The 24,648-nt window shown below is 38.9% G+C and overlaps 1 protein-coding gene across 1 annotated transcript in view; it reads right to left on the bottom strand.

Annotated features, from left to right (window-relative positions):
• Positions 1 to 2,486: 2,486 nt before the first annotated feature.
• Positions 2,487 to 24,648, bottom strand: part of LOC149266432 (uncharacterized) — a 40,769-nt gene continuing 18,607 nt past the window's right edge. Inside the window, exons 3-5 of the mRNA XM_089396392.1 lie at positions 23,168 to 23,257; positions 2,985 to 3,104; positions 2,487 to 2,757 (exon numbers count right to left, since the gene is read on the bottom strand). Coding sequence (XP_089252518.1) covers positions 2,713 to 2,757; positions 2,985 to 3,104; positions 23,168 to 23,257 — 255 coding nt within the window. The 3' untranslated portion in view covers positions 2,487 to 2,712. The remainder of the gene's footprint in view (positions 2,758 to 2,984; positions 3,105 to 23,167; positions 23,258 to 24,648) is intronic.

Below are 24,648 nucleotides of genomic sequence, written 5' to 3'. Positions count from 1 at the left end.
GCCAAGGCAGGGAGGGAGTTAAGGTTTGTTTCAGGGCTAACCGAGTTGCTGTTAGAGGACCGAGGAGCTGAGCTTGGAGGCCGAGTTGAAGAAGGGTGAACGCAGGATTGTTTGGGGCAGCGAAAAGGTAAGGGAAGTCTATTTTGAGTGGGTTGTAGGTGACAGCATGGGACTGTGGTAGGCCACAAACCCAACCACTTCAAAACAGGGATAGCGTGGAGAGGTTTTGGGTCAGATTTGTGCCCAGAACAACAACACGTATGTGGAGGACTCTTCCTTAGTAGGGCCGCAGAGATTAAGAGCCGTTTTGGTGGATGGTTAAGGGTTGTTGCAACATGACCAGATTCCCTAACCAATCATAGTATAAACAGCAGTGAAAGCATACAATTGGGACAACATTTATGGCATGGCACAATTGATGGAAAAGCAGCAATACAATTGTGACAGCAGCGATGTCATGGCACAATTAGGATAGCAGCTATGATGGGACATCAGCGATAGCCAATTGAGACAACAGTACGGTAAGCAAGATGCATGGGCAGCATGATAGCAATTACAATATGATAGCAGCAATGTTATAATGACAACATGATAGCAGCAACGTGACAATGGGATAGTAGCAAAGCCATGCTTACAATGAAACAACAGTATGGCAAACATGGTGCAGCAATGGTACATGATGTAGTACAGCGATGGGTACAGTCATGATTGATGAAGCATGATGAGATGCAACATAGTGATGATGGGTGCAGCATGGTGCAGCACAGTGAGGTACAGCATGATGATGAGCAGCACAATGATAGGTGCAGCATGGTGATGGAGTCATCTGGGAGAATCAGTTGAAGCAGCATGTCTTCAACTGAGTTCAGCTACCTTATGTATCATCTACTTAGAGATGATCTATGCTCTTACTTAGATAAGTCAAAGTGTTGACTTTTGTTGTATATGTACTATCTCTCTCTCTGCTGAACTATTGAAAAACATATAAGAAGAAATGATCAAGGGTTTCCCCACATTGGGGTTTTTCCTTGGCTAGTGCCACATCTTGTTTCCTCTTGTCTTGGCTTGTCCTCTGCGATCTATGTTTATGTTCTATCTGCAATTTACTTTAACGCTGATGTGATTGCTAATCTGGAAAAAATATTGAGCTAACTGTGAAAATTGAAATAAATTGCTCTAAGCATAGAACATACCTAAAATTAACAATAATAAACAAATACAAAATATTAGCATACATCATAATATAGGTTTACCAATCTAAGGGCCTAAATGTGGGGCATTAAAATGAGTAGAACATTGTAAGGTTTATTCTAGGATGTTTTCGTTGACATTTTGGGATATTTTCCACCGTAAACATTTTGGGATATTGCCTCTATAAACATGTTGAAAGCTGCACACCTTGTATACATCAACCCTTATAAGCAAAGGGAAATGCTTAACTTATATTCCTCTTTATGAGTGTCATGCACTTTAAAGGCTAATTTGATCTTGCTCATCCATGTATGCATTCCAACATCACCTTCAAAATCATATGGATTGCATTTTGTCTTTCTATCACTATTTCAACCTGCCTTAGTCTTCCAAGCTGTCATGTGAAAAAACATCATTTAGAATCAGCAAGTGATTATTTTTCGTGATTCTTTGTATTTATCAAAATTCTAAGTTTGATTACTTTTTGCCAAAATCTCAGTCTTGTAGCTCATAAACTAATTTGCATGCATACAAAGCTGCACTACTATTGCAACTCGAATAGTACAAGAATAAATAAAATAACAATAAACCCCAAATAAATAGAAAATGACAACAGGAAAAACAATGTTTAAGCGCATCCAAATAATATCGAGGAAGAGCTCTGCAGTGTAGCTTGTTAATTATATTGATCAGGTTATATGAGTTACAAATGAAGGGGAAACCCTTGGTTATACAGAAAGGAAGAAACCATAACTTCAGTTCAGGTAACTATTAAGTGTTGAGACTCTTACTACATGAAAGTGGCCTTTTACAATTATTGAAATAAGACACCATGAGACCTAATACTAGAAAATCAATACAGAAGTATGAGCTTATGAAAGTGGCCTGTTATAATTATTGAAATAAGAAAACATGAGACCTAATACTAAAAGATTAATAAATGTACAAGTTTACATACAAGATAGCTCATGTTCATACATTTTAATACATAATAAAGATGGTATGGTTAGATGCACAACTTTTTACCCATAGATATATGATGAAGTGGAGTTATGTATAAGCTATCTTAGATTGGCTAGGAGATGGTGATGACGAGATGGCATGGGAGCTATAAACTACACAAAAAATCCAAGACTCAATCATGGAATTTTCATAGTAGATTGAGCATGCAATTCAGGCTAACTACCATAAATATCCCGCCTCTCCTTCATGCTCGTGTTTCAAGGGTGAGAAGAATAATAATAGAAAGGCTTACTCTGGCAAGAAAAAATCATCACTACTTATTTCTAGGATAATTTTGTATGAAGAGTATAACAATGTGAATAGATATTACAATTAGTATTTTCTACCTTCCCAATTTGTGCCCTTGGCCATTACTATCCCTTTCCCTCTTTTAACCCTTCTTATTGAATATTTTTTCCCACCCACTCACTGGAATATTTATAAAGTAATGAATTCTCGCTTTTCATATCTCAAAATCCAGACCAAAAACATTTATTGATTTTGCTATATTCAAATACATTATTGCTGGCCCTTCCTCAAAGCCTGCCCACTTGAGGTTGCACCCTGAAAACAAACACGTAGAATTGCATTACATAGTAGTCTCCTAAAAAGTTCGCGTTGAAGTAGGCCTATTATGGCGAGTCTCAGAAAGTTATGGGGTAAATTCAAATTAACATTTCAATCAACTAGTTAATAATACCAATAAAAACTACACTGTACAAATATGAATAATGTTGTCCTGACTTCTAAATTTATGAAATTTATTGCAGTATATAATTGGATATACTTACAACATTAGACAGTTGGTCTCTTATGTAGTACATAGATCTCAACATGGCCTCCAAAGTGTCTTTCGTTATCTGGAATTTGACATCAGTTTCTCCAGATGAAGATTGTGTAGTTTCCTGAAGCTGCATTTGTCGACCAAATATAGATGAATTTTAGAAATCATGCTAGTCTAGAACATTTCTCTTAATCATAACCAATCATCAATCACATTTTGAGCATTTTTTTCATATGAACCTCTTCTCTATCATGATATGTTAAACCATTCTTTGATGAGCATCAAAGATCAAACTGCGTTTGACATCCACAGTCACCCAAAACAAAAGGCATTGTATCTTATGTTCCAAAGACATTGAAAAAAAATCAGATGATGTTATGCTTTGCTTGCATACGATGGCATACAATACATATAGATTAGTCTGGCAAAAGTTGGAATTTTACAAAGTTGTAAAAACAAGATTGCATGAACAAGCAAAAATACATATAAAACGTAATTTTTCACTCATTTTTTCCAATGCCAGTTTTGTACATATGTATTTGAGTTATTTCACAGCCACTGCCTGACCAAGTTACAAATTCTGAAATTTCCAGTTCTCACACAAATAGACAGATAGCATGTAACTGTCAGTTATACAGTAAATTTTTGTAGTGTCTAATAATCAATCTCACTGTCTACAATAGAAATCACAGATCTTGCCCCAGGTGGCCTCTTATCATTCATAAATTCTACAGGATATTAGCCAGCCCATCATTCTTGTGCAAAAACACTAGTCTTCAATAGCCACATTAAAGATGAAATAATTAAATAACCAATGAATACTCTTGAAAAGAAACTTCAGGCACATACAGGAAAGCACAAAAGAACTTTATAATAGCAAGATCGTATATCACAGGCTTAGACATCTAGTTCATACTTAAGAATTCAAGAGGGGTGTTGATGCGTGCCCTTCAACAGAGAGAAGTACTCCCCAATGTAAGTCCCATTTAGATTTCACACTGTCTGGGATAGGAGACACATCCAGATTCTCACCTGGCAATTACTTTCAATGAGGAAATAGATATGGAATGTGGATAAATATATGCCGATATCCTCTGTGCAAAATGCAAATTAATCTAATGGTTAACCAATCCTAACTAAGAGCATATTTTAATCAGCAGATAAAAATTTGGCTGTATGTTCCGGTTGATATTCTGAAACAGAAAGCTATTTAGGAAATACAGAAACACATAAGCATAAACAGAGATGCAAAGCAGAGAAGTCCGTTAAAACTCCACCATTCAAAATCTCCTATCTACCAACTCAAAGCAACATATCAGATGAACAAGACAATAAGAACCATAAATCCATTGCAAAATAGTCAGCAATAAAATAATACAGCCCTACAGTGATATTAATGATAATGCAACACTAAAACAAGTTCACAGCATACACAACATAAGAACATTGCTCTTCAAAAATGGCCATCAGGGCTTCTTCTCATTAGAATTCCTAAAGAAGTTCTCAAACTCACAATAAGCCAAAAACCACTATTACAGTGCATTCATGGAATTATAAAGCCTTAAGGCTGTAACTGCCTCTTGGGACTTCCTAAACTTCTTTTTGGCAGTTATAATCTTTCAATTTCCTTTTTCTAGTTCTTTCCTAGAGACTAAATGAGATTACACTTTATTTGCAAGATAATTATAATCAACCTTGTTCCTTATCTTGAACGTAGGTGGCCCATGATGTTGGGATGAAATTCCTATGACACATCTGAAAATCAATTGCTCAAAAGCAATTTTGTACAATATTAGCTCCCTATGCATGGGCCCCATCTCTCTTTTAAGGTAATCAAAAAAGATTAAAAAGGCAAGCAATGTGTTCTTTTGGAACTTCCTTAGTGATTTTGGGAGTCATTCCAATTACACATGTTGATTTTTGGTAGCATCGGATGTGCTCTCGCCATGAAAATTGGTGGAGAGACTAAGCCACATGAGATCTCCAAGACCCAGAAAAAGTTTGGGGAAATTCCACCCGGATGGAGCAATATTAAAATAATTAATATCTTTAATGAGTTCCTAAGTCTAAACTTAGGAAAATTAAAATATTAATGTGTATTATAATATAAAATGGGTGAGAAAGTTCTAAATAACGAGGATCAAGCCAAATCTAATTTTAGTCGTTGATTAGGGACTTAATCTCGGCCGTTGAATTGTCAACAAGAAAAGTGTAAGAGGAGGCTTGAGGGTCAGTTGGAGACACATTAGAGTGATCAATCATTCATTTTGCTAGAGCGGGGTTGCTAACCAAAAGTGAATCAATGATCAACAGTGAGGGGCAGTGAGTACTGGACAGAGAGGCAAAGACAGTGCTGAGAGACCAGTGCAAAAGTAGGGAGAGCGAGAGCAGCAGCCAGTTCAAGCCATGCAGAGCCCAGCAGAGACAGCGTAGAGGCTAGAGGGATTGTGTCATCCACACAGAGGCTACTGACTGACGCAGAGGGTCCCAAAGGCTGCGCAGTGCCTCAGAGGGCTGACGCAGAGGATCCTGGGGCTGACATAGAGGCTAGAAGGGCCAGCGCTGAGCTTCAGTTGTGCCGGAGAGGGTTTCGTATGACAGGTTTTTGAATACTTATTTCCGAATATCGAGGTATTGCTGCCATGTATTTTCTCTATCGGGTGAGCCGGTTAGGCACCCAGTTGTACTCAAGGAAATACTGCATAATAATAAACCCTCAAAATAGCTGCACCGGTTTTCCCGCATTGGGTTTTCCAGGGACATTTGTCCAAAAATAACGGTGTCACTTGTGTGTTTGTTTTCCTTCAACTGATGATCTGTAGATGTTGTGACTGTATTGTGTTTATTTCGGTATTTAAATGTTTTAAATAACTTGTTCAGAATTTACAAGTAGAAGAAATAAACCCGCATAATACAGATTAATTTTGTTGGACACCTAATCCTCTAAGGATTGGTGTGGAAGTTGAATAGTCTAAGGAAGTCCAAGAGACCTTGGAATACGAAACCAAGGGTCATATGAATGTAATATAAATGTATATCTCTGTCAATAGAAATGAAATTCATTGATTTATCATTCAGATTATGTTCACATTCCATGTTAGCTTTGCATCATTTCCAGAATTTGTCTGCCATTTCTCTTTTTATAGAAATATTCTAATGTTGCTCTGTTGCACCTGGGCACTCTAGCATATCGTTTCATTAGTCTTTGTGAATGTGTATGCATTGAGTGTTGGTTGGAATCTTGAAAATTGTGCATTGAGACTGTTATACTGGAAGTCGTTAGAGGTTGCGTTACTTCATTACCATGACTGACTATGTTAATTATTTTACCGAGTGACTATGTGTTGTCTGCACACCTAGAGCTTGCTTATAACGAGTTTTACGGGGAAGGTTGTTTCTCTGTCTCTTGTTGGTGTGATGGTCACGTTGCTGAAAATTCCAAAATCGACAATACTGTCCACTGCTTGCCATACTTGTAGGCAAGCACGGTGTCATTGATTAGTAATTTTGTCTCTCTAACAAGATGCACACCAGTGGTAACGTAATACCTTGAGGGAGCTACAATGAATACAACGTTGCAAGGAGTATAACGCAGGAGTATAGAGGAGGCCGTAGGACGGAGCTGGTATGGCCAACCTGTTTCTGTTCAAAACAGTGTGATACTCCCCGGTCCTGCAATACCACCCTCCAACCGCTGCTACCCAATCCGCTGTTGTCAAAGGAGTTCAAAACGTTTTGAACGTCCCTGTCCACAATTGAATGTGATTCTCTCTGTTGAAGCCAACAAGCATCCCAGTTGCGCCATACCAATCCACTGACATATGCATTTTACGTTGGTTTTAATAACCCCCACCGGTTTACATTGGTGATATGTTGCTTGCAAACGCACCTTCCAAACCACCACACTCCACTGTTATGACACCCTTACTGCGCAGCGGAACACTCTATTCACGCTGCCTCCATATGCTATTTAATGCATGTTTAGGCATACGGTGAATGGAGCAAAAGCGGGCCCATGAAACCACAGTTGAAATGAGTTGAGAATGCACCTTTGTGGGTCTAAAGCAGCTAGATGTGGGAAACATGCATGAGATTTGGAGTAAAGGTTTAGTGGTTGACATTGCACCAGTTGGAGCGTTGAACACCCTGTGTATTGACCATTCTATGTACTTAACTTCCTTACGCGTGATCTTTGCACAGGTTATATGTTGGAAATAATCCTCTTGATTCTTTTTATCTACTGCATTTGGTGCATTTGTGAAATCGAGCCACAATTTTAACGGTGTTTGAGACAAGGAAGGAAACTGGTTATCGATGATGTCCCTCTCTCGAACCAGTTAAGAGAGAAGGTACAAGATTATTTACCTGAACTTCAAAGACATCAGGCATCATGGAGGCACATCTAAGAGGGACCATAACTATCATATTGGTCTGAAGATTGGAGTTAGCACCAGAGTTTTATAATATACCTTTGATGTTGGCATTGATTGCTCCCTATCTGACCTGCATTCGATTCATGTAACCTGCATTCAATTCATGTGCAAAATTTGATTTATTAGGTCGCTATATTCAACATGAAGTTCCAAATCGATGTTTCCTAGAATATGCAGCGGTCAACACATCCAATTAAAAAAAATCAGGAAGAATTACAGTAGTGGAGTCGTCATTTTGAACTCGTTTCTATTCAAAACATTGAAACAGACTCCCATAAGCAACAAATTGATCAGATCATTGAGCCCCTCTCAGGAGCATTTTTACTTGTAGATGCAGAAATTCAGTTTGCACTTCCCAAGTCGGTCATCAGACCTTGGGAAGAGCTTGTCCACAACAAGCACAAAACTAGTCTTGGATATGACAAGGACGTGTCCTTTCATATTCCAGATTACTCAAAGCCCATTCAATTTCAGAGTGTTGGATTCCTTCATGATAGTTCACCTTCAGCCATTCCAAATTCCGCTCCTCTTCCACAGCAATAACAACAGATTGTGAAATGCCAACACTGTGACCGAGTTGGCCATATGAAAGATCATTGTTTTGATCTTCATCCATGTAAGCACTGTCATAAAACCAGTGATTCTTCAAACAGTTGCTTCAAAAACAAACCTCTTGCAAGAACAAAGATTCATCTTCGATGGATCGCTTCTTGGCAATGGGCTTCAACAGCCAAGAAGATATTTCGCTCATACAACAGGATTTGTTCTCGAATATTGAAAAGTCTTGCAGTTGAGATCTCTTCATCTTCTCACCTTGTATTTGACGGGGGGGAATGATGGTCATCTACAAACTTCAAAGCCACATCAAGTGAGCCTGAGCCACAACCTGCCATACCAGATTCAGAGTTGTAGCCAGAGACAAAGATGCCCCTGAGCATGCCTTCAGTCGATGATACCTCTTCAAAGAATTGAGGACACTTCCTCTAGCAGAAGACTTCAGCCTCTTGCCAGTTTTGTAAGAGTTCCAGGAATTTCATTAAGCATTCCAGAGTTGTTGGTCATCCTTAAACCATCACAAGTTGAGACCTCCCTTTTCAGGTTGAGGCTCTCCCTTTTTATGCGGGGTGAGATCTCCCTTTCAAGGTTGAAGGTTTCCCTCTTCAAAACATCATGAGAAATTCCTCTAGCAGAAGACCTTAGCTTCATGCCAGATTTAGAAGAGTTCCAGGAACTGCACTAAGCATTCCAGTGTTGGTGGTCATCCTTAAACCACCTCCTTTGATACCAACATTTCAGAGAGCACATTCAGCCTAGTGTTGCCATGCATTTTTGCACATTTTGTATTACAACTCTCTTCTTGGAGTCATACATAACCCTTCGGATTAAGGGGGGAATGTTGGACACCTAATCCTCTAAGGGTTGGTATGGAAGTTGAATAGTCTAAGGAAGTCCAAGAGACCTTGGAATATGAAACCAAGGGTCATATGAATGTAATATAAATGTATATCTTTGTCAATGGAAATGAAATTCATTGATTTATCATTCAGATTCTGTTCACATTCCATGCATGTCTAACAATTTTTCTAACGAATAGACTTAGAAAATTCAACATGGTATCAAGGGGTGGTTGCGGATCACAGGAGAGTTGAAGGCATTAGCTAAGCAGAGCATTTGTAGCAGAATCAATTGTCCCGAGTGACAGTGGTTGATCCTTGCATAAGCAACAAAGGAAGGATTGACGCAGAGGGACTGCGTCATCAGTTTGCGCCAGAGAGAGGCCAGCGCAGACGCTGAGGAGGGCAGAGAGAGGCTCACACAGAGACCAGGAGGGTTAACACAGTGGCTGAAGGAGCTATTTTCGTTGTAACTAGGATTGCGCAGAACCTAGAGGCTCAGTCCTTCAATTGTTGAGGCGAAGGAAGCTGTGGGCAATTTGCAAGAGCAAAGTAAAAATCGTACTGAGAGACCAACGCGGAAGCAGGGAGAGAGAGAGCGACAACCAATTCAAGCCACACAGAGGCCAAAGGGACTGCGTCATCCACGCAGAGACTGATGGACTGATGCAGAGGGTCCCAAAGGCCGCGCAGTGCCTCAGAGGGTTGACGCAGAGGCCAGAAGGGCTAGCGCTAAGCTGCAGTTGTGTCGGAGAGGGTTTCATGGGACAGGTTTTCTGAATACCTGTTTCCGAATATAAAGGTATTGCTGCCATGTATTTTTCTGTCGGGTGGGCCGATTAGGCACCCAGTTGTACTCAAGGAAATACTGCATAATAATAAACCCTCAGAATAACTGCAACGGTTTTCCCACATTGGGTTTTTCCAGGGACATTTGTCCAAAAATAACGATGTCACTTGTGTGTTTGTTTTCTTTCCACTGATGATCTGTAGTTGTTGTGACTATATTGTGTTTATTTCAATATTTAAATGTTTTAAATAACTTTTTCAGAATTTACAAGTAGAAGAAATAAACCAGCAGAATACAGATTAAATTTCTAACAAATAGACTTAGAAAATTCAACAACACGCATTATTTTGATGTTGTCTTCTAACTCTTTCAAAATATTTGTCATGGGACTAGGTGCACACATATCTCCCAATGGCAACATATGACATCTCTCAATGAATTTCTCCACAGCAAGGTACAGATGTTTGCAATTGTTTACTGAGGTTGTGATATCATTCTCTAATGTTGTACCTGTTGTTGCCGCCAGAGCTAGATAACTCAGTTGGTATTTTGTCCGTGTCATCGTCAAAGGATCCTCTAGTGTATCCTTCTCTGTTGCGCTAGACTCCACTTCTTCCACTCACCCATGCTGCACTAGACTCCATACAACATTTTTATCTTTGATCATCTCTAAATATACGAGGAATTGAGTGGTGATGTCCTCGAACTCTTTAAGATTTGTGTACATTTTCTTTTGGACTGTGTTGAGCTCAATGTTTTAAAACTCCGACTCGGGTTCGAAACCAGTCGAGGGTCGACTCCAACTCGGTATCGACTCGGACGGTTTGATTTCAATGACGCAGTCATTGTAAAAAATACATTAAGTGTTTTTTTTCTATGAAAAAACATAATATTAAAGATTTTCATTCATGTTTCCAAACACAAAGCATTAGAATATAGAGAGAAGACAACATATGATCAAAGTAGGCTCATGAATATATCCATTATATCAAAATGGCACCCAGTGCACTGTCCAATACATACATGATATAGAGATCAGAACAAAAACAAATAACCAAGGAGGCTCTAAATGACCTCTACAACAAAAGTAAAGCATCACTAGTCATTAGTCACTAGTAACCATTGGCTACTCCTTGTCATCTAGCTCAGACTCTGAATTAGAGTCAGACAGGGAAACCCATGGCTCCTCCTCCTCATCACCGTCTCCAACTACAACTATAGAAGTAGTAGCACAAATAGAAAACCTAAAACCAAAAAATAAGCAAGTTTGGAGTTTGCTTTCCCTCCAAAATGTGTCGTTGACCAGGTTTGACTGGCTCGGCTAGTTTAAGTCTAACTCCGTCAAGGCGGTTCAGTAACAAACCAAGCCTGCCGAGTCGATGACCGACTCGCCCAGTTCGGTAACAAACCGACCATTGAACCGGTTTTTGTGCCAAGCCAGCACGAGCAGGGGTTTGACTCGGTCGCCTCAACCGATTCCAATTCAACTCGGCCAAATTTTAAAACACCGGTTGAGCTCATCTTGCAATTCAAAGAATCAAGCTTTGAATTTTGCTAGGCTAGTGATATTGCCTTTATAAGGAGCTACTTCATGTTCTGGCCTCCGTATTCTTAGCTTGTATTCCTCTATTTTTCTAGCTCGCACAATCCAGGGAGAGATTGCCTTGCTCACCTCCCTCACTATCGGCCATCAGATTTGGGAGATGCTAACCCCATTGGCTTGATTTTCAGCTCCCCCTTGCTTCTTTGGAGTTGCACAGTCCAACAGCAGACATTGCATTTCTCATTTTTGGTCATCTCATTTGACTTTATACATTCTCTATTTGTATTTTTATTTCACGTCGGTCTTATTTTAGTCATATCTTAGTCTTATTAGCTTTGGAGTTACAATGGAGTTGCATTTTCACTCTCACATGTCTTGTACTTACACTGGATGTATCCTTTAGTCCCATTGACCTACTTTTGCGGTCACCCGAGGACATTAATAAAATTATCTTATCTTATCTAGCATGTTCTTGATATTCAATTTTGAGGCCTAACAAAATGCAACCCCTATGGACTCTAGCAATTGGGTCTCGTCTGATATCATCCATCAGAGGTGTTTCAATTGTGACCATGAGTTCAAGGACTCTCAATAAGTTCAAACTTGTAAGTGATTGTTTGATTATTTTACCTCTTACCTTGTCAAAAACAAAAGAGTCGATGATTTTCACTTTGTCTATCTTGGAAGGGGTGAATCCTCCCAATCCAAGTTCCCCCAATTGGAAATGACCTCCTATCATAGCAATCCCAGGAATGCCATATGAGGTCTCTATAGGACCAAAGTCCATTGACCTTGATCCTCTTGCCTCTTCCTCCTTCCTATTTTCCTTTTATTTTCTTTCTTCTTCTTCTTTCCTCTTTCCTTCATCTTCTTGCTAAAGCCTCAGTGCTTCAGCTTCCTCTTCTACCCTCTTTTTCTACTACTATTGTTGCCCTGGTTCCCTTTCCATTCCTTCTTTCTAGGCTATTTCTTCCTCCATTCACTCCTTTTCTGCCTGTTCCTTTCTCTTATCCTTCATGCCTCTGGAGTTGCTACCCATTTTGAAGGTTATCTCATCCAAGGTTATGGCCCTTATGAGTATTTCCTTCTCTTCTTGTACCTCATTTTGGTGAGGTCATCTATATTTGCAAGCTCAGGAATGTCAACTGACCATTTTCAGGGGATAGTGTCTTCTTAATCTTTTTTCACCAAATGGAAAGCAAAATTCTTTTAACATATTTAGAGCCATAGGCTCCCACGTTGAAAGGCAATGGAGGCCACAAGGCTTTCTTGTCTCAAGCAAGTGCTACTCTGACTCTGTGCACAAAAGTTTGGTAGGCCACTTCTTGTCTCGGGAGCAAATGCAAAGCTTTGATAGCTTCAAAAACTCAGTTGTATGTCATTATGTCAATGACGTACTGGTCACCAATTTCCCTAATTTCTTGCATAGCTTTGTCTTGTTTGACATTGGATAATCCAACGCTCCCCGTGTGTTTTGTGACATGTGCTTCACCGCCTTTCAAGGATCCGTTAACTCTAGTGATGCATCCGTTTACTAACACCTACGGGTTTTGGTGTAATGGCAAACGTGATTCCAACAAGTGGTATCAGAGCCAAAGGTCTCGAGTTCGAATCACACCCTGTTTGCGCTAAGGGGGAGATTGTTGGGCATTGGATAATCCAGCGCTCCCCACATGTTTCGTGACATGTGCTTAACCGCCTCTCAAGGATCCATTAACTGTGGCGATGCATCTATTTACTAACACCTGCGGGTTTTGGTGTAATGGCAATCGTGATTCCAACATGTCTAATATATGTTTTGCAAAAGCACAAAAGATAAACTAAGAGTGAAGCTACAAATTTCTTGCAAATCTATGTGCAATGAATTATTTACCAGTTCTCCCACAAATTCTCGCAGTAAATGTGAATGGGAGCCTTACTTGGTTACCACTATTAAACCATTCTAGGGAAATGGTTGACAATGCAGGTGATATCTAGGTATGAAGACATAAAGAACATTGGGTGTGTGCTTTGGGTTGTATGCTTGGCCTTGGAGATAGCCCATGGAAGCCAACAAAATGGTAACCCAATTGAAAAGTTCATGTTTTTATGACTATATATACCAACGGGACCCAAGAATCTTTGAATTGAGTGGCATCCTCCTCGCCATACAATCTACTAATGAGGACCACACTAATCTTAAAAGGTCCTTAATAGTCTAGTGGCATATATTGTTGTCCTCTTGGCCCTGAAGGCTTTGGCATATGCCCACCAACAATTCACGAGATTAATGTAGTACAAAATGAAACTGCAACATCTAGTCATGGTTGAGGTCTACTTTGCTAGTGGGAATTTGTAGCGTACATCTAAGGCCAATGTATTAAAGGAAGCAATGGCCTTGTTTGTGATATCCCTATCAATCAATTATCAATGTTGACCTAGCTGATGAGCTAGGAGACAACCTTTGCACAAGGAAAAACAACAGGTCTGGCAACCACTATGTGAAGTTGTAATTACTTGATGGATTGGTATACACTAGCATGAGGGTTGGTACACCAAGGAGAAGTCACAACTCTCTGAATGTCTCTTCTCAGAACATTTAATATAAATTTATTCATCTATACATGTTCTTGCATCCATGTAGCATCTTTATCTACATAAATAGGCCCAAGGATACCAATATTTGCTTCTAATTTTGTAGATTCCTCCTGATCGAGGCTTAGCTCAATCACATGTCCCTTTTGTTTCTTGGATAGTTTGGAAAGCATGTCTAGATCTTGTAACTAATCCATTTCAACAACAAGCAACATTAGTGATGTTAGTTATAAAACATGAATGAAATCCCTATCTAGAGATATCCTTCTAAAATAGGAAAAGAAGGGAGTTGATAGGTTTCTTATCTTCAATGTTAGGTGTCTCAAGAGAATATCATCATGATAGCCATTTCAATTGCAACTTCAAGGAGATGGTGGGTCAAGTATTCAAAGTATTAGTCTTGAGGACATTGACAACAAGGGGAAGTTCGAATGGAAAAAGTGGCAAGTGCACATATTTTCCACTTGGTTGAACCTCGTATTTTGTTAACTTTTCATCCGTGGAGCTCTAGGACTTGTGTTGAGGAATCATTTCACACCTATGTTGCACGAAACTTCTAGGAACCCAACGTTTTAGGTCGCACCCGTACCTGAAACTCCGAAACTCAACCATCATGTAATCATCTATGAGAGTTAATATATACTTGGTTTTCCTTCTAAATTCTCATATATGGGTTTTCCTTTTTACTGGCAAGATAATGTGTTACTCAATTATTTATAACTTTTTTTCATATATACATATATGACATTTCAGTCGGTGTTTCCGCTGATGTTTCCATTTTTAGGAGGTGATGTTTCTAAAGGTACCCATTTCGGAAACTCTGAAACATTTCAGCATTTCGTGCAACTTAGCTTCACACCCTTGTTGTTGGATGTGGGTTGAACCGACTAGTGGCATGGAAAGAGTGCAGTTTAAATTGTTTCATGAAACCCTAAATCTCGAATGGGTAGCTCATTCAATAGCAACAAACAAGAAGAAATTTGTGTATCAAAATTAGAAAATTGGGGCCTGGGGTTTTAAACAAATTTCATTGTGTTGACGGTGTTGGATACTGCCAACATACAAGGGGTCTCCACATTCCCAATTAGACCTCACACTGTTTGGAGTATGAGCCCCATCTGAAGTATCAGCCCAGCCACCATAACTTCAAGGTTCGCCTTGGCTGCAATGTATAACATAAGAGATTACACACACATCCTTTGAAATCAGCAAGTTAACATTGTGAAGCACCAATTGCAATGTGTAAAAGGAGACCTTCATGAGGGGATACACAAGTGAGTCTCTAAGAGGAAAGTAATAGTACTATCCTAGAAGAGACACACGAGAGTGAGGAAAGATTTGTTAGTCATTTAGTGAAATAGTTCACATAGACACAACGATCAGTAAAACACATACAACACATATTCAACAAGATAAGTACCAAAGCCAATGAAATAGTTCAATTTCCTTAGTACATGTGAACAAAACACATACCACAAACATTTAAAGAATAGTCTTACTACATTCAAGATACATGCATGAAAATGTGTTGGCTCATTGAGCTTCTGATTATTAAGTGAAAGATCCAAGTACACAGTTACAATGGTGAACACTAGTTCCAATAGTGGAACATTAAGTCACTTCTTACTTCTCCAAGGAATAATCTTCTCTCCTATGTCAAGCTAGAGAAGCCAAAGCTAGCTCTCCAAACCCTAAGCCTCCAAAAGCCTTTTGCTTGAGTTATGAGGGTGTATTTGTAACAAGAGGTGTGACTTTTCATGTTCCCTATGACTCTTGAACTTCCCTCATGACTCTTGGACTCCTAAATGACCTTTAAACTTAAATTTGAGTCATTTGTCCACATGTGACTTTTCATATTCCACATGTGACTCTTGGACTTCCACACATTACATTTTGTCACTTTCCTTTTGATAATTACATCATTACATCCACAAATGATATGGCATAACACATGGACACATATGACATTGTTTTGACACTTGTACAAGTCACAACTTGACAATGATGACATGGAGCTTCATGATGATGTGGCAATGCCAAGTTGCTCTCTTGATGCTTTGTCTTGCATTCTTGATGGTAGATCTGATCTATGATTCATCTTCACCCTCCATAGGGGTCTTGGATTAGCATCGAGACCTTCTAGGTTTTCATGCAATGTCTTCATTCTGTCATGGTCTGGGATCTACTTCATGTCTTCGTGATTGTTCCTCTTTGTGCTTCTTCTCCTTGACAACTTCCTTGAGTACCAGCTTTCCATGAAGATCACTTCTGACAAGGCAAAATCAAACTTAAAAGCATATATCCTAGCTCTAACTTGCTCATGGAAGAAGTTGCTTATGAAGGCCTGTGAAAGTACTTAAGAAGGAAGGGCTTGATGAGGAGAGCGCAGTTGAGCTTAACAGTGGCTGAGGAAGGCACCACTGTTCATTAAGACTGCGCCATGTGCTATGAGGAGGGATTCTTCAAGGTCCAACATAGTGGGCAAGTGCAAGGGGCAGTGTGATGAGCTTGTTGACTAAAATTGCGCCATGCACTAGGCTCAAAGGAGTAGGAGACAGTGAAAGCGCAGTTAAGCCGAACAGTGAGCAAGAGATGACGCCACTGTTTACTAAAAGTGTGCCATGCGCTCAAGGAGAGAGAGAGACTACTTGGGCACAGGGCGGAGTCACAAAGGACAAGGAGGGACCACTATTGCTTAACAGTGTGTCATGCACCAGAGAGGCTCAATGCGAGCACAAGGCATAATGACAGTGGGCAAGGTTGCCCAACTGTTGCTTGAGAGTGCACTATGCGCTTTTGAAGGGATAGAGGGTCCTTGGTTCTCCCAAAGTGCACTCAAAGGGTCTGAATTTTTCCCGAAGTGTGCTCAAAGGGTTTGAATTTTTCCCGAAGTGTGCTCAAAGGGTCCTTGTTTTCCTGAAGTGCGCTCTGAAAGGGATATCCTTCTATTGGGCGTAGTTTTCTTCAACAATGGCTGACTATTCACTAAAGATGCACTTTGCGCCTAAGAGGGCTCACTAGAAAAGGGAATTGCGTAGTTCACAGAGGGAGGCAATAAAAGTTAGGTCACTTAGCCTAAGAAGGATTCTCACTGCATAGTGAAGGGAAGAGGGCCTTGTATGGCATAGTTTACTTTTGCAAAGGGCCACTATTTTCCAAAAGTGCGTTATGCAAGGGAGAGGTGTTCTAAACTTAGTGCAATGAGTCAGTGCAAGCCAAAAGGGTTAGGTGACCATGCCTTGAAAGTCCTAAATGTGCAACCATAGGAGGTGATGGTTACTGTTCAATCTAGCAGGGGTCCTAGGTTGGGTTCCTAAGGGGCAACTACTAGACCAAGTGGAAACAATGGAGCAATAGCCCACTGTCACCTCAGCTAAAGCTCCCTGCTCTTTACAGACTTTCACCAATGGGAGGAGTCCTAGTACAAGGGAAATCACTAAAATTGATAGATCAATGATGGAGAGGTAGTGATTTCGAAAGCCTATTCAAAGGAGAGACTCAAATGATAGGGATAACTTGCTAAAGAAGCAAGATGTATGGCTCTTCAAGAAGGGCTAAAGGAAACCTAGAACTAGGGATCACAAATATATCTTGATAAGGAATATGTTATGAATATAATTTAAATTAAATTAAATAAATACAAATAAATAATTGTAGTTATATTTTAAAATAGTCATTAGTTAAAATGGAAAGGCATGTCTAAAAAGACATGTCCAGTCATGAAGGGGCACCTGTCTGGGTATATAAGTGGACCTTCATTGTAACATTCAATCACTCTTGTACATTCATCTTATTAATAAAAATATTACTACAATACATTGTGTATTCAACTCTAAGTTTTGTCACTTTAGTGGTATCAAAGCCATCCGATCCTCTAGATGTTATTCGTTGCACAATATGCCATTAAGTTTAAGTCATGAAATCATGGAATTAAGTAAACATCATAAATCTAAAGTGTTAAATGAAATTGGAGAAGCATTACAACAAATAAAAAAATCATTTGCATAATCATTAAAGGCTTTCAAAACACCAGATTCAACACCTACAATGGAAGAGGACATTGACTTGAAAGAGACTAACAATAAAGGATGCTCTAACCAACAAAAAGATGTTGAATATGTTGAATTAGGAACTCCTGAAGGTGATATAGATGAAATTCCAGAAAGTGATATGTCTGAATATGTTCAATTAGGTACTCCTGAAGGTGATATAGATGAAATTCCAGAAAACAATATGTCTATTACTTCATCCTCTAATCAAGGCAATAATGTTGATTGTGAAGCAAATGGATTTCATGGGCAAAAAAAATGTTGATGAAATAGGAAATACCAGTGAAGTCCCTGTTTCATCAAATGAAAACAGAAATGGGAAAACCAAGGTGTCAGAAGCCCCTCAAAGCAACTCCAACGCCTTGACAGAAGAAACAGATGATTCAGAATGTGAGGAAGAAGGGGTACTTGACCATTGTGGGGAGCATTTGAACAAATCTTGTTTAGCTCGATTGATGATTTTGAATGCCAGCTTCACTAAAAAGAAAAGACCATTAAGCCTTGGTCCACCATCCCTTAGAAAGAAGACATCATTGCTCATGTTATCTTTCAAGCACAAATTGACATATGGACATGAGAACACTAATTTCTTTTCTTCAACAAAGTTTCTAGACAGACCTCTAACAAGGTCTCAGATACCATATTGTCCAGCCGAAAAAGCAATGCCAGGATGTTGGTCTTTTATTGAACCTTCCACATTCAAGCTTCGCAAGGAGAGTTATTTTAGGGACAAGAAAACGGATTTTGTACCAAATCATGTTGCATTTTACCCATTTGGTGTAGATGTTTTTGAATGTCCAAAAAAATAGATCATATTGCTCATATTTCCACCTCTATTGATTGTAGATATTTAGATGCCATTATATTGAACAACAATTTCAGGGATGAGTGTTCTACTGTATTTTAAGCTATCTAAAGGTTGTGCTAAACAAATCACTGCTCATTTCCAAGATAGCATCCGACAATTTATTGATGATGAAGTTGAGAAAGTAAAAGGCTTTGCTCTAGATTCTCTAGTGCATTTTAGAGAAGGGTTCAAACTCACAAGATGAGTGGTGAATCCAAAAGATCTTCATCAGTGTGTTCCTAAAAATAATCTTATTCATGCTTACAATGAAAAACCAGTTCTTTCACGTCCTCAACAAAATTTTTTCAAGGGTCCAAATTATTTTGAGATTGATTGGGACGTGCATCGTTTCAGTTATATTGTAGAAAGAGGGCAACTTCAAAATAACGTTTTTATTAGAAATATCTTCAAACAGGCATTTGAGGCAATATATGGCAAGGAGATTGAGCAACTATGATTTATGTTGTAAGTGAATTGAAAAAACTCTGGCGGGTTTCCGTTCCCCATCTTCACGGCAAACCCTCAGTATGGGACTCCTTACGGCCTCTCACAAATGATTTCGTGCAACCCAAAGTAAGTGATGTTGTTCAAAACGTTGTAAATAGTCATATTAAAAACTATTCTGATAGAGACGGGGTTAACATGCATAGGGATAGGATCACTACCGGAATTATCCAAAGGCACCTTTCAAAATTTGGGGCAATTATAACCCGTGGAAATTCCACGATACAAAATAAGAATCATATGAATATAAGATTCGATATTGTGTCGAGCAGCCTACACTCCCAACATTATAGTCAAAATCAAAATCTCCAGGAGCTCTTCGATTCCATTGAGATTCGTGCTCAGTTACGGGAGCTGAGGGAGAAACTTTGACATCTTCCTATTCATCCGCCAGTGACCATTATTGTTCCAGATGGGTTTTTATCAAAGACACGGGATAAGGGAACAAACGATGAATTAGCGAGCAATCTATCGAGCACTCTATTGAAGCATTATGCGGACATGATTATAAATTCCATCGATCTAGAAAAACGTTGTGCAGACATGATGGTAAATTCTGTTGTAGGATTCACGACCGTACGGACGTGTATGGTGACCATCCAGAAAACAAAACAAAAAAAATATCTCTAAATACAACTAAACAAAGTAAATTTCATAATTGAATTAACTTTATAAATCTATTATAAGTGACTTTATTGAAATTACAAAGTTATGTATAATATCTTTTTTATAAAGTCACTCCAGTTATATATATATATATATATATATATATATATATATATATATATATGAAAATATATATAAAATGGAGAGTACATATAAGACAATGAAAAAAAAAATTGAATGGAAAATAGATAAACTCGATTTCAAGATTTTACTACGACAAAAATACATGTCGAAATGACGTGGGTACGTGAAGCAATTTTCAACGATTAAGCTTTGAGGACAAAGCTCCTTGAAGAGGGGCAATGTTATGATTATAATTTAGATAAAATTAAATAAATGCAAATAAATAATCGTAGTTATATTTTAAAATAGTCATTAGTTAAAATGGAAAGGTATGTCTAAGTACCTGCCTAGGTATATAAGTGACTTAATCACTCTTGTACATTCATCTTATTAATAAAAATATTACTACAATATATTGTGTATTTACATTTAGAGCACAACTCTAGTTTTGTCGCTTCAGAATACCCTAGACCTAAGAAACCTAAGAGAATAGGGCCCTTTGAATGATCCTTGTGAAATCAGTGTAACAAGGTTGTGGGACCACAAAGAAACCCTAGTGGACCCAAATAAGATCAAAAATATAGGATGAAACTTCAAACTAAGGATTTTGACCAGGTAAAGGAGAAGAAAAGGATCAAAGAGATGAGATTTGACTTGAATTTTCAATGCAATGATCCTTGATGAAGCCACTAACCAATGAAACCTAGGATCAAGAATGGAGTTGGAGCTAGGGCTTGGGATAATTCCAAATCTAGCCATGGGATTGATCTCAAAATTTGTGGAGGCCTAGAGGACACTCCAGCGCAGCAACTAGATATTATTCTTCTAACTGTAAATCAATTACCAGTTTATTTGCCCATACAAGCAACAAATAATTCACCACTGCAATTTTCACCAAATTAAATTATGCGGAAGATAAACTAGAATCTGAGAAAATACTCGCGCGCACACATAAAAATATGACAGTTGTTTTTGGACAAAAGACCCCGAAAAAACCCAACTTGGGAAAATCAGTGTAGCAGCTGGGGTTTTAATTATTAAGCAGCAGTGAGAATCTCTGAGTACAATCTATTGATGCCCAGCTGGCTATCCAATCAGCAAGTATTGACAAAAGTAATTAGAGAGAAAATTCTCTCACTCCACAAGCAATCTCGGCATTTGGCTCCTCCAAAAAATTTGGTCGTCCAAACCCTTGTGCAGTCCCTGTGCTGCCTCTCGAACATGTGATTCTATACAACCTCTGATCAAGCCATCCCACCCGTCTTTACTGCTGGAAGTGACTCTCCATGCCTCTAGAAGACTTTCCTGACCTCTGGAAGCTTAATCGAATTCCTCTCCAGCTAAATCAAACTGCTTTGTTGAAACTCTTGTGCAGCGCTTACGCAGCTTTTGCATGGAATACTTCTGCCACTTATCGCTGCCTCTCTGGATCTAGAAAACTTCCTCCAAATTACTATCCCTGCCCCTCTCTGTCTCTTCTTCCCTTCTCTGGCTCGAACTCTTCCGGCAACTGCTATTACTCTTTGGAGGATCAAACTGTCTAAGGAAATCGATATCAAGTGTGTCAAGTGTGTGTTCTCCATCTACCCATCAACCTCCTCTCATAATCTCTAATTGGGGCTCCAAAGGACAAGATTAAAACATAATCGATGGTTGAGATCATTTCTAGATTGATCTATGTGAGTTTCTAGATAATTCACACCTTTCTCAATTGATACTGATTAATTAACCACTTTTCCCAAGTTTAGACTTAGGAAATATATAAAAATAGGCTAATAATCTAATTGAGACACTTCTAGGTGGAATTTCCAGAAACGATTTCTGGGTTATGGCAAACTCTTTTGTTTTAGCCTCTCCACAAAGTTTCGAGACTAAAACACCTGATGCTACAAAAACTAACACTCCCTCTTAGCAAGGAAGGTGTTCTAGTGCTGCACAACTGCTACAACACGATGTCTCTGTATCATCCTCTGCCACGTTGCTAATGTCTGGCCACTGTGACTACTTGCCACTGCCCACCAACCACTGCGCAACTTTGATGTTTTAGTTGAGTTGTTGTTGACATTGTTATACTGCTGCCAACTCTGCATCTTCACTACAACTCCCTCTCAACCGTTGTTGCTGCTACTGCAACTAAGAAGCATCCAAAATACTAAATCAATTGCGTATGTGCTGCATCTATCTCCTGAGCATCTGACCACTGCTAGCCTCTGCATTGTCCATTGAGGAATCTGCACCGCTGCTAACTCTGCACTGACCCACCTGCGCTGTCATCAACACTGTGCTGCACTCCTCAGCGCCTGACTGCAACTAGTCTACAACTGTCACCTCGGAATCTGACTACATCAATTAACACTGATCCATCTTGCTATTGAATATTGTGGGCCCCTGTAGCAAGGTAATGATCCATGAGAAGGACACCTCAATGGACCCTGCTCAAGCCTCTATGTTGCTTTGGGACTATAGCTTCATATCGCCCCACCTCACTCCTGGAGGTCTAGTTGCAAGGGCTGTTAATTACCCTTCAACAGAAGAGTGTCATAGAGGAGACGAACAAAAATCATTCCAATTGCTCATGGAAACCAACCATGAACCGCAACGGAGCAAATTGGAGCAATTACAGGGTGAGATCCAAATTGAATTGACAGCCCTGGACATAAGGGTGGCTGAATTGGAAGAAAACTTCAGCAGTTGTGACCAGTTCAATGCGGAGGCAGCTTGGACTAGCATTGACCCTGCAAGGAAAAGGCTCATCGTGTGGGGGCAGCTAGAGCATCAGAATGAAGCTAGGACACAATTGGCATGGCCACACTGTTTGAACCTGTTTTATTCTCCGTTAGATAGTTTATAGTTTATGATATATTTTGATGCTATGTAGATATATTTTGATCTTAGGGGACTTCTGCCCAGCTTATAGCAAGGTAAAAACTGTCACAAGAACAGAATATCTACATTTTGTGCTCCTGAAAGCAGTTAATATCTGGAACATGAAGAATTTTGTAAGGGACCTGGCCCAGAACCCAGCTTTTTTAATATAATCTAATACCCATTCCTTTTAAAAAAAGAAAAAGTATCGATGCTACTCTTCTCTCATAACTCATCTTTTATTATCCACTGCTGAATTCATCCAGATTCATAAACAAATACCATACCCGAATAAATGACTAAAATTTCTATACGGAGTATCTGTATGCAGACTGTAAATCAACACAACGCCTACTATGTATCCTCTTTTGTATAATAAAAGTAACTTCTAAAGAAGTTAAAGAAAATAAGAGCATTGAAACCAGTTTATGAGCTAAAATTTCTTTTGTCCAATGGATATACCCTCAAATTAATTACAGCCATTCGGTTTGCTGGTGTTGTGCTTTGATTTTCCATACTCCATGTCATCGCCTTCAAACGAGGTAAAGATACCTACACATAATGCTGCTATTAATAAGGTGTGTTACATCCATTACTGATCATTTTCGCTAGTGATTCACAGATAGTACCTCAATGTGACTCTGTATATTTACATAATGAAAGTAGAATAACATGTGCATCAAGGGACTACATTAAATGACTACATAAATTTTGAAAAACAGTACAAAACAGAAGAGACATGTTCTTGGTCTCAAGCAGAATCGGTATGATGAGCCCCAAATGATGCAGACCAAATTACCATGGAGACCACTCATAAAATTAATATTTTACAATTACATTAGTTGTCCACATAAATTTCTAAGGCATGCACTAGATACATTCGATTGGACTGTACAAAACAATAACCATCATTCAACTTTAAAAGAAATAACCATCAATCATATTCAAAGAAATAAATCTCTACCCCAATGTCTAATATCTAAAGTTGATTTTATATGTTATAACATAGCTTTCTTCTCAACACCATATGGGAGGATTCCTGTTACAAATTACTAGATTCGAAAACGTAACATTGATTTCAAGTTGGGCTTCTCTTTAAGTCAATTCAAAATAAAATAGGACCTGGATAAGTTACAAGAGTAAGTTTACCTTTGTATACATTTTTTTTCCTGAAGCAGGAAAACCACATGTAAAGCATCAATGAAGCACAGTCACCTTGAAATTCTGCTGGTGCAAGTGTGCATATCAGATATTTACCTTTGATGGTTCCCACAAACTGAGCTGTAGTCAGCCAGCCAGAAGCAATTTAATGTTATACTACAGGAGGAACCTTTGTATACATTTATGTATATTTTATTCATGACCTACTAAAGTTCAAAATTATCCAGAGAAGAGGTATAATTGGCCAATGGAGTGTTATAACTTAGTTCAATGGTGAGGCTGATGGCTTATCAGACAAATCACTAAGGTTCCAATCTATGGGAGGTCCCCCCACTCTTGGCAGCACAGTTGGGACCAAAAGCAAGTCTGATCCAACTTTGGGTTAAACACGTTATCATGGCATATTAGCCAAAAAAAATCTGCTCTTGACCCTTCATGGGTGACTTAGGCCACGAAAGCAAATCATATCATAATCTTCTTGTGTAATGATGAAGTTTACTAAAAAATGTTGAAGAATGTCAATGAAATATTAACTATATGATTTAATCTATCGTAGGAATTGTTAGTTGACATGAAGTTCACCATGCCGCCAATATTATGGCATTAGCATCAATCAGGCATTACTCAAACCAAAACATCAAGCATGGTGCTTGTGCAATCACCATGAGCTAAAAGGCCACGTAATGATGCCAAAGGAGAAAAGAGAACTGTACAGGAAAGATTGACCAACATAGAAAAAGCGAATCCATCTTGGAAAGCAAATGGCAATCTTACAAAGTATT

This window comes from Pinus tabuliformis, chromosome 6, assembly GCF_031772625.1.
Source record: "Pinus tabuliformis cultivar Carrire ecotype Pingquan chromosome 6, CPIR1, whole genome shotgun sequence".
Lineage (NCBI taxonomy): Eukaryota > Viridiplantae > Streptophyta > Pinopsida > Pinales > Pinaceae > Pinus > Pinus tabuliformis.
The sequence above is the reverse complement of the archived record's forward strand: the minus strand, read 5'-3'. Positions and strand labels throughout refer to the sequence as shown.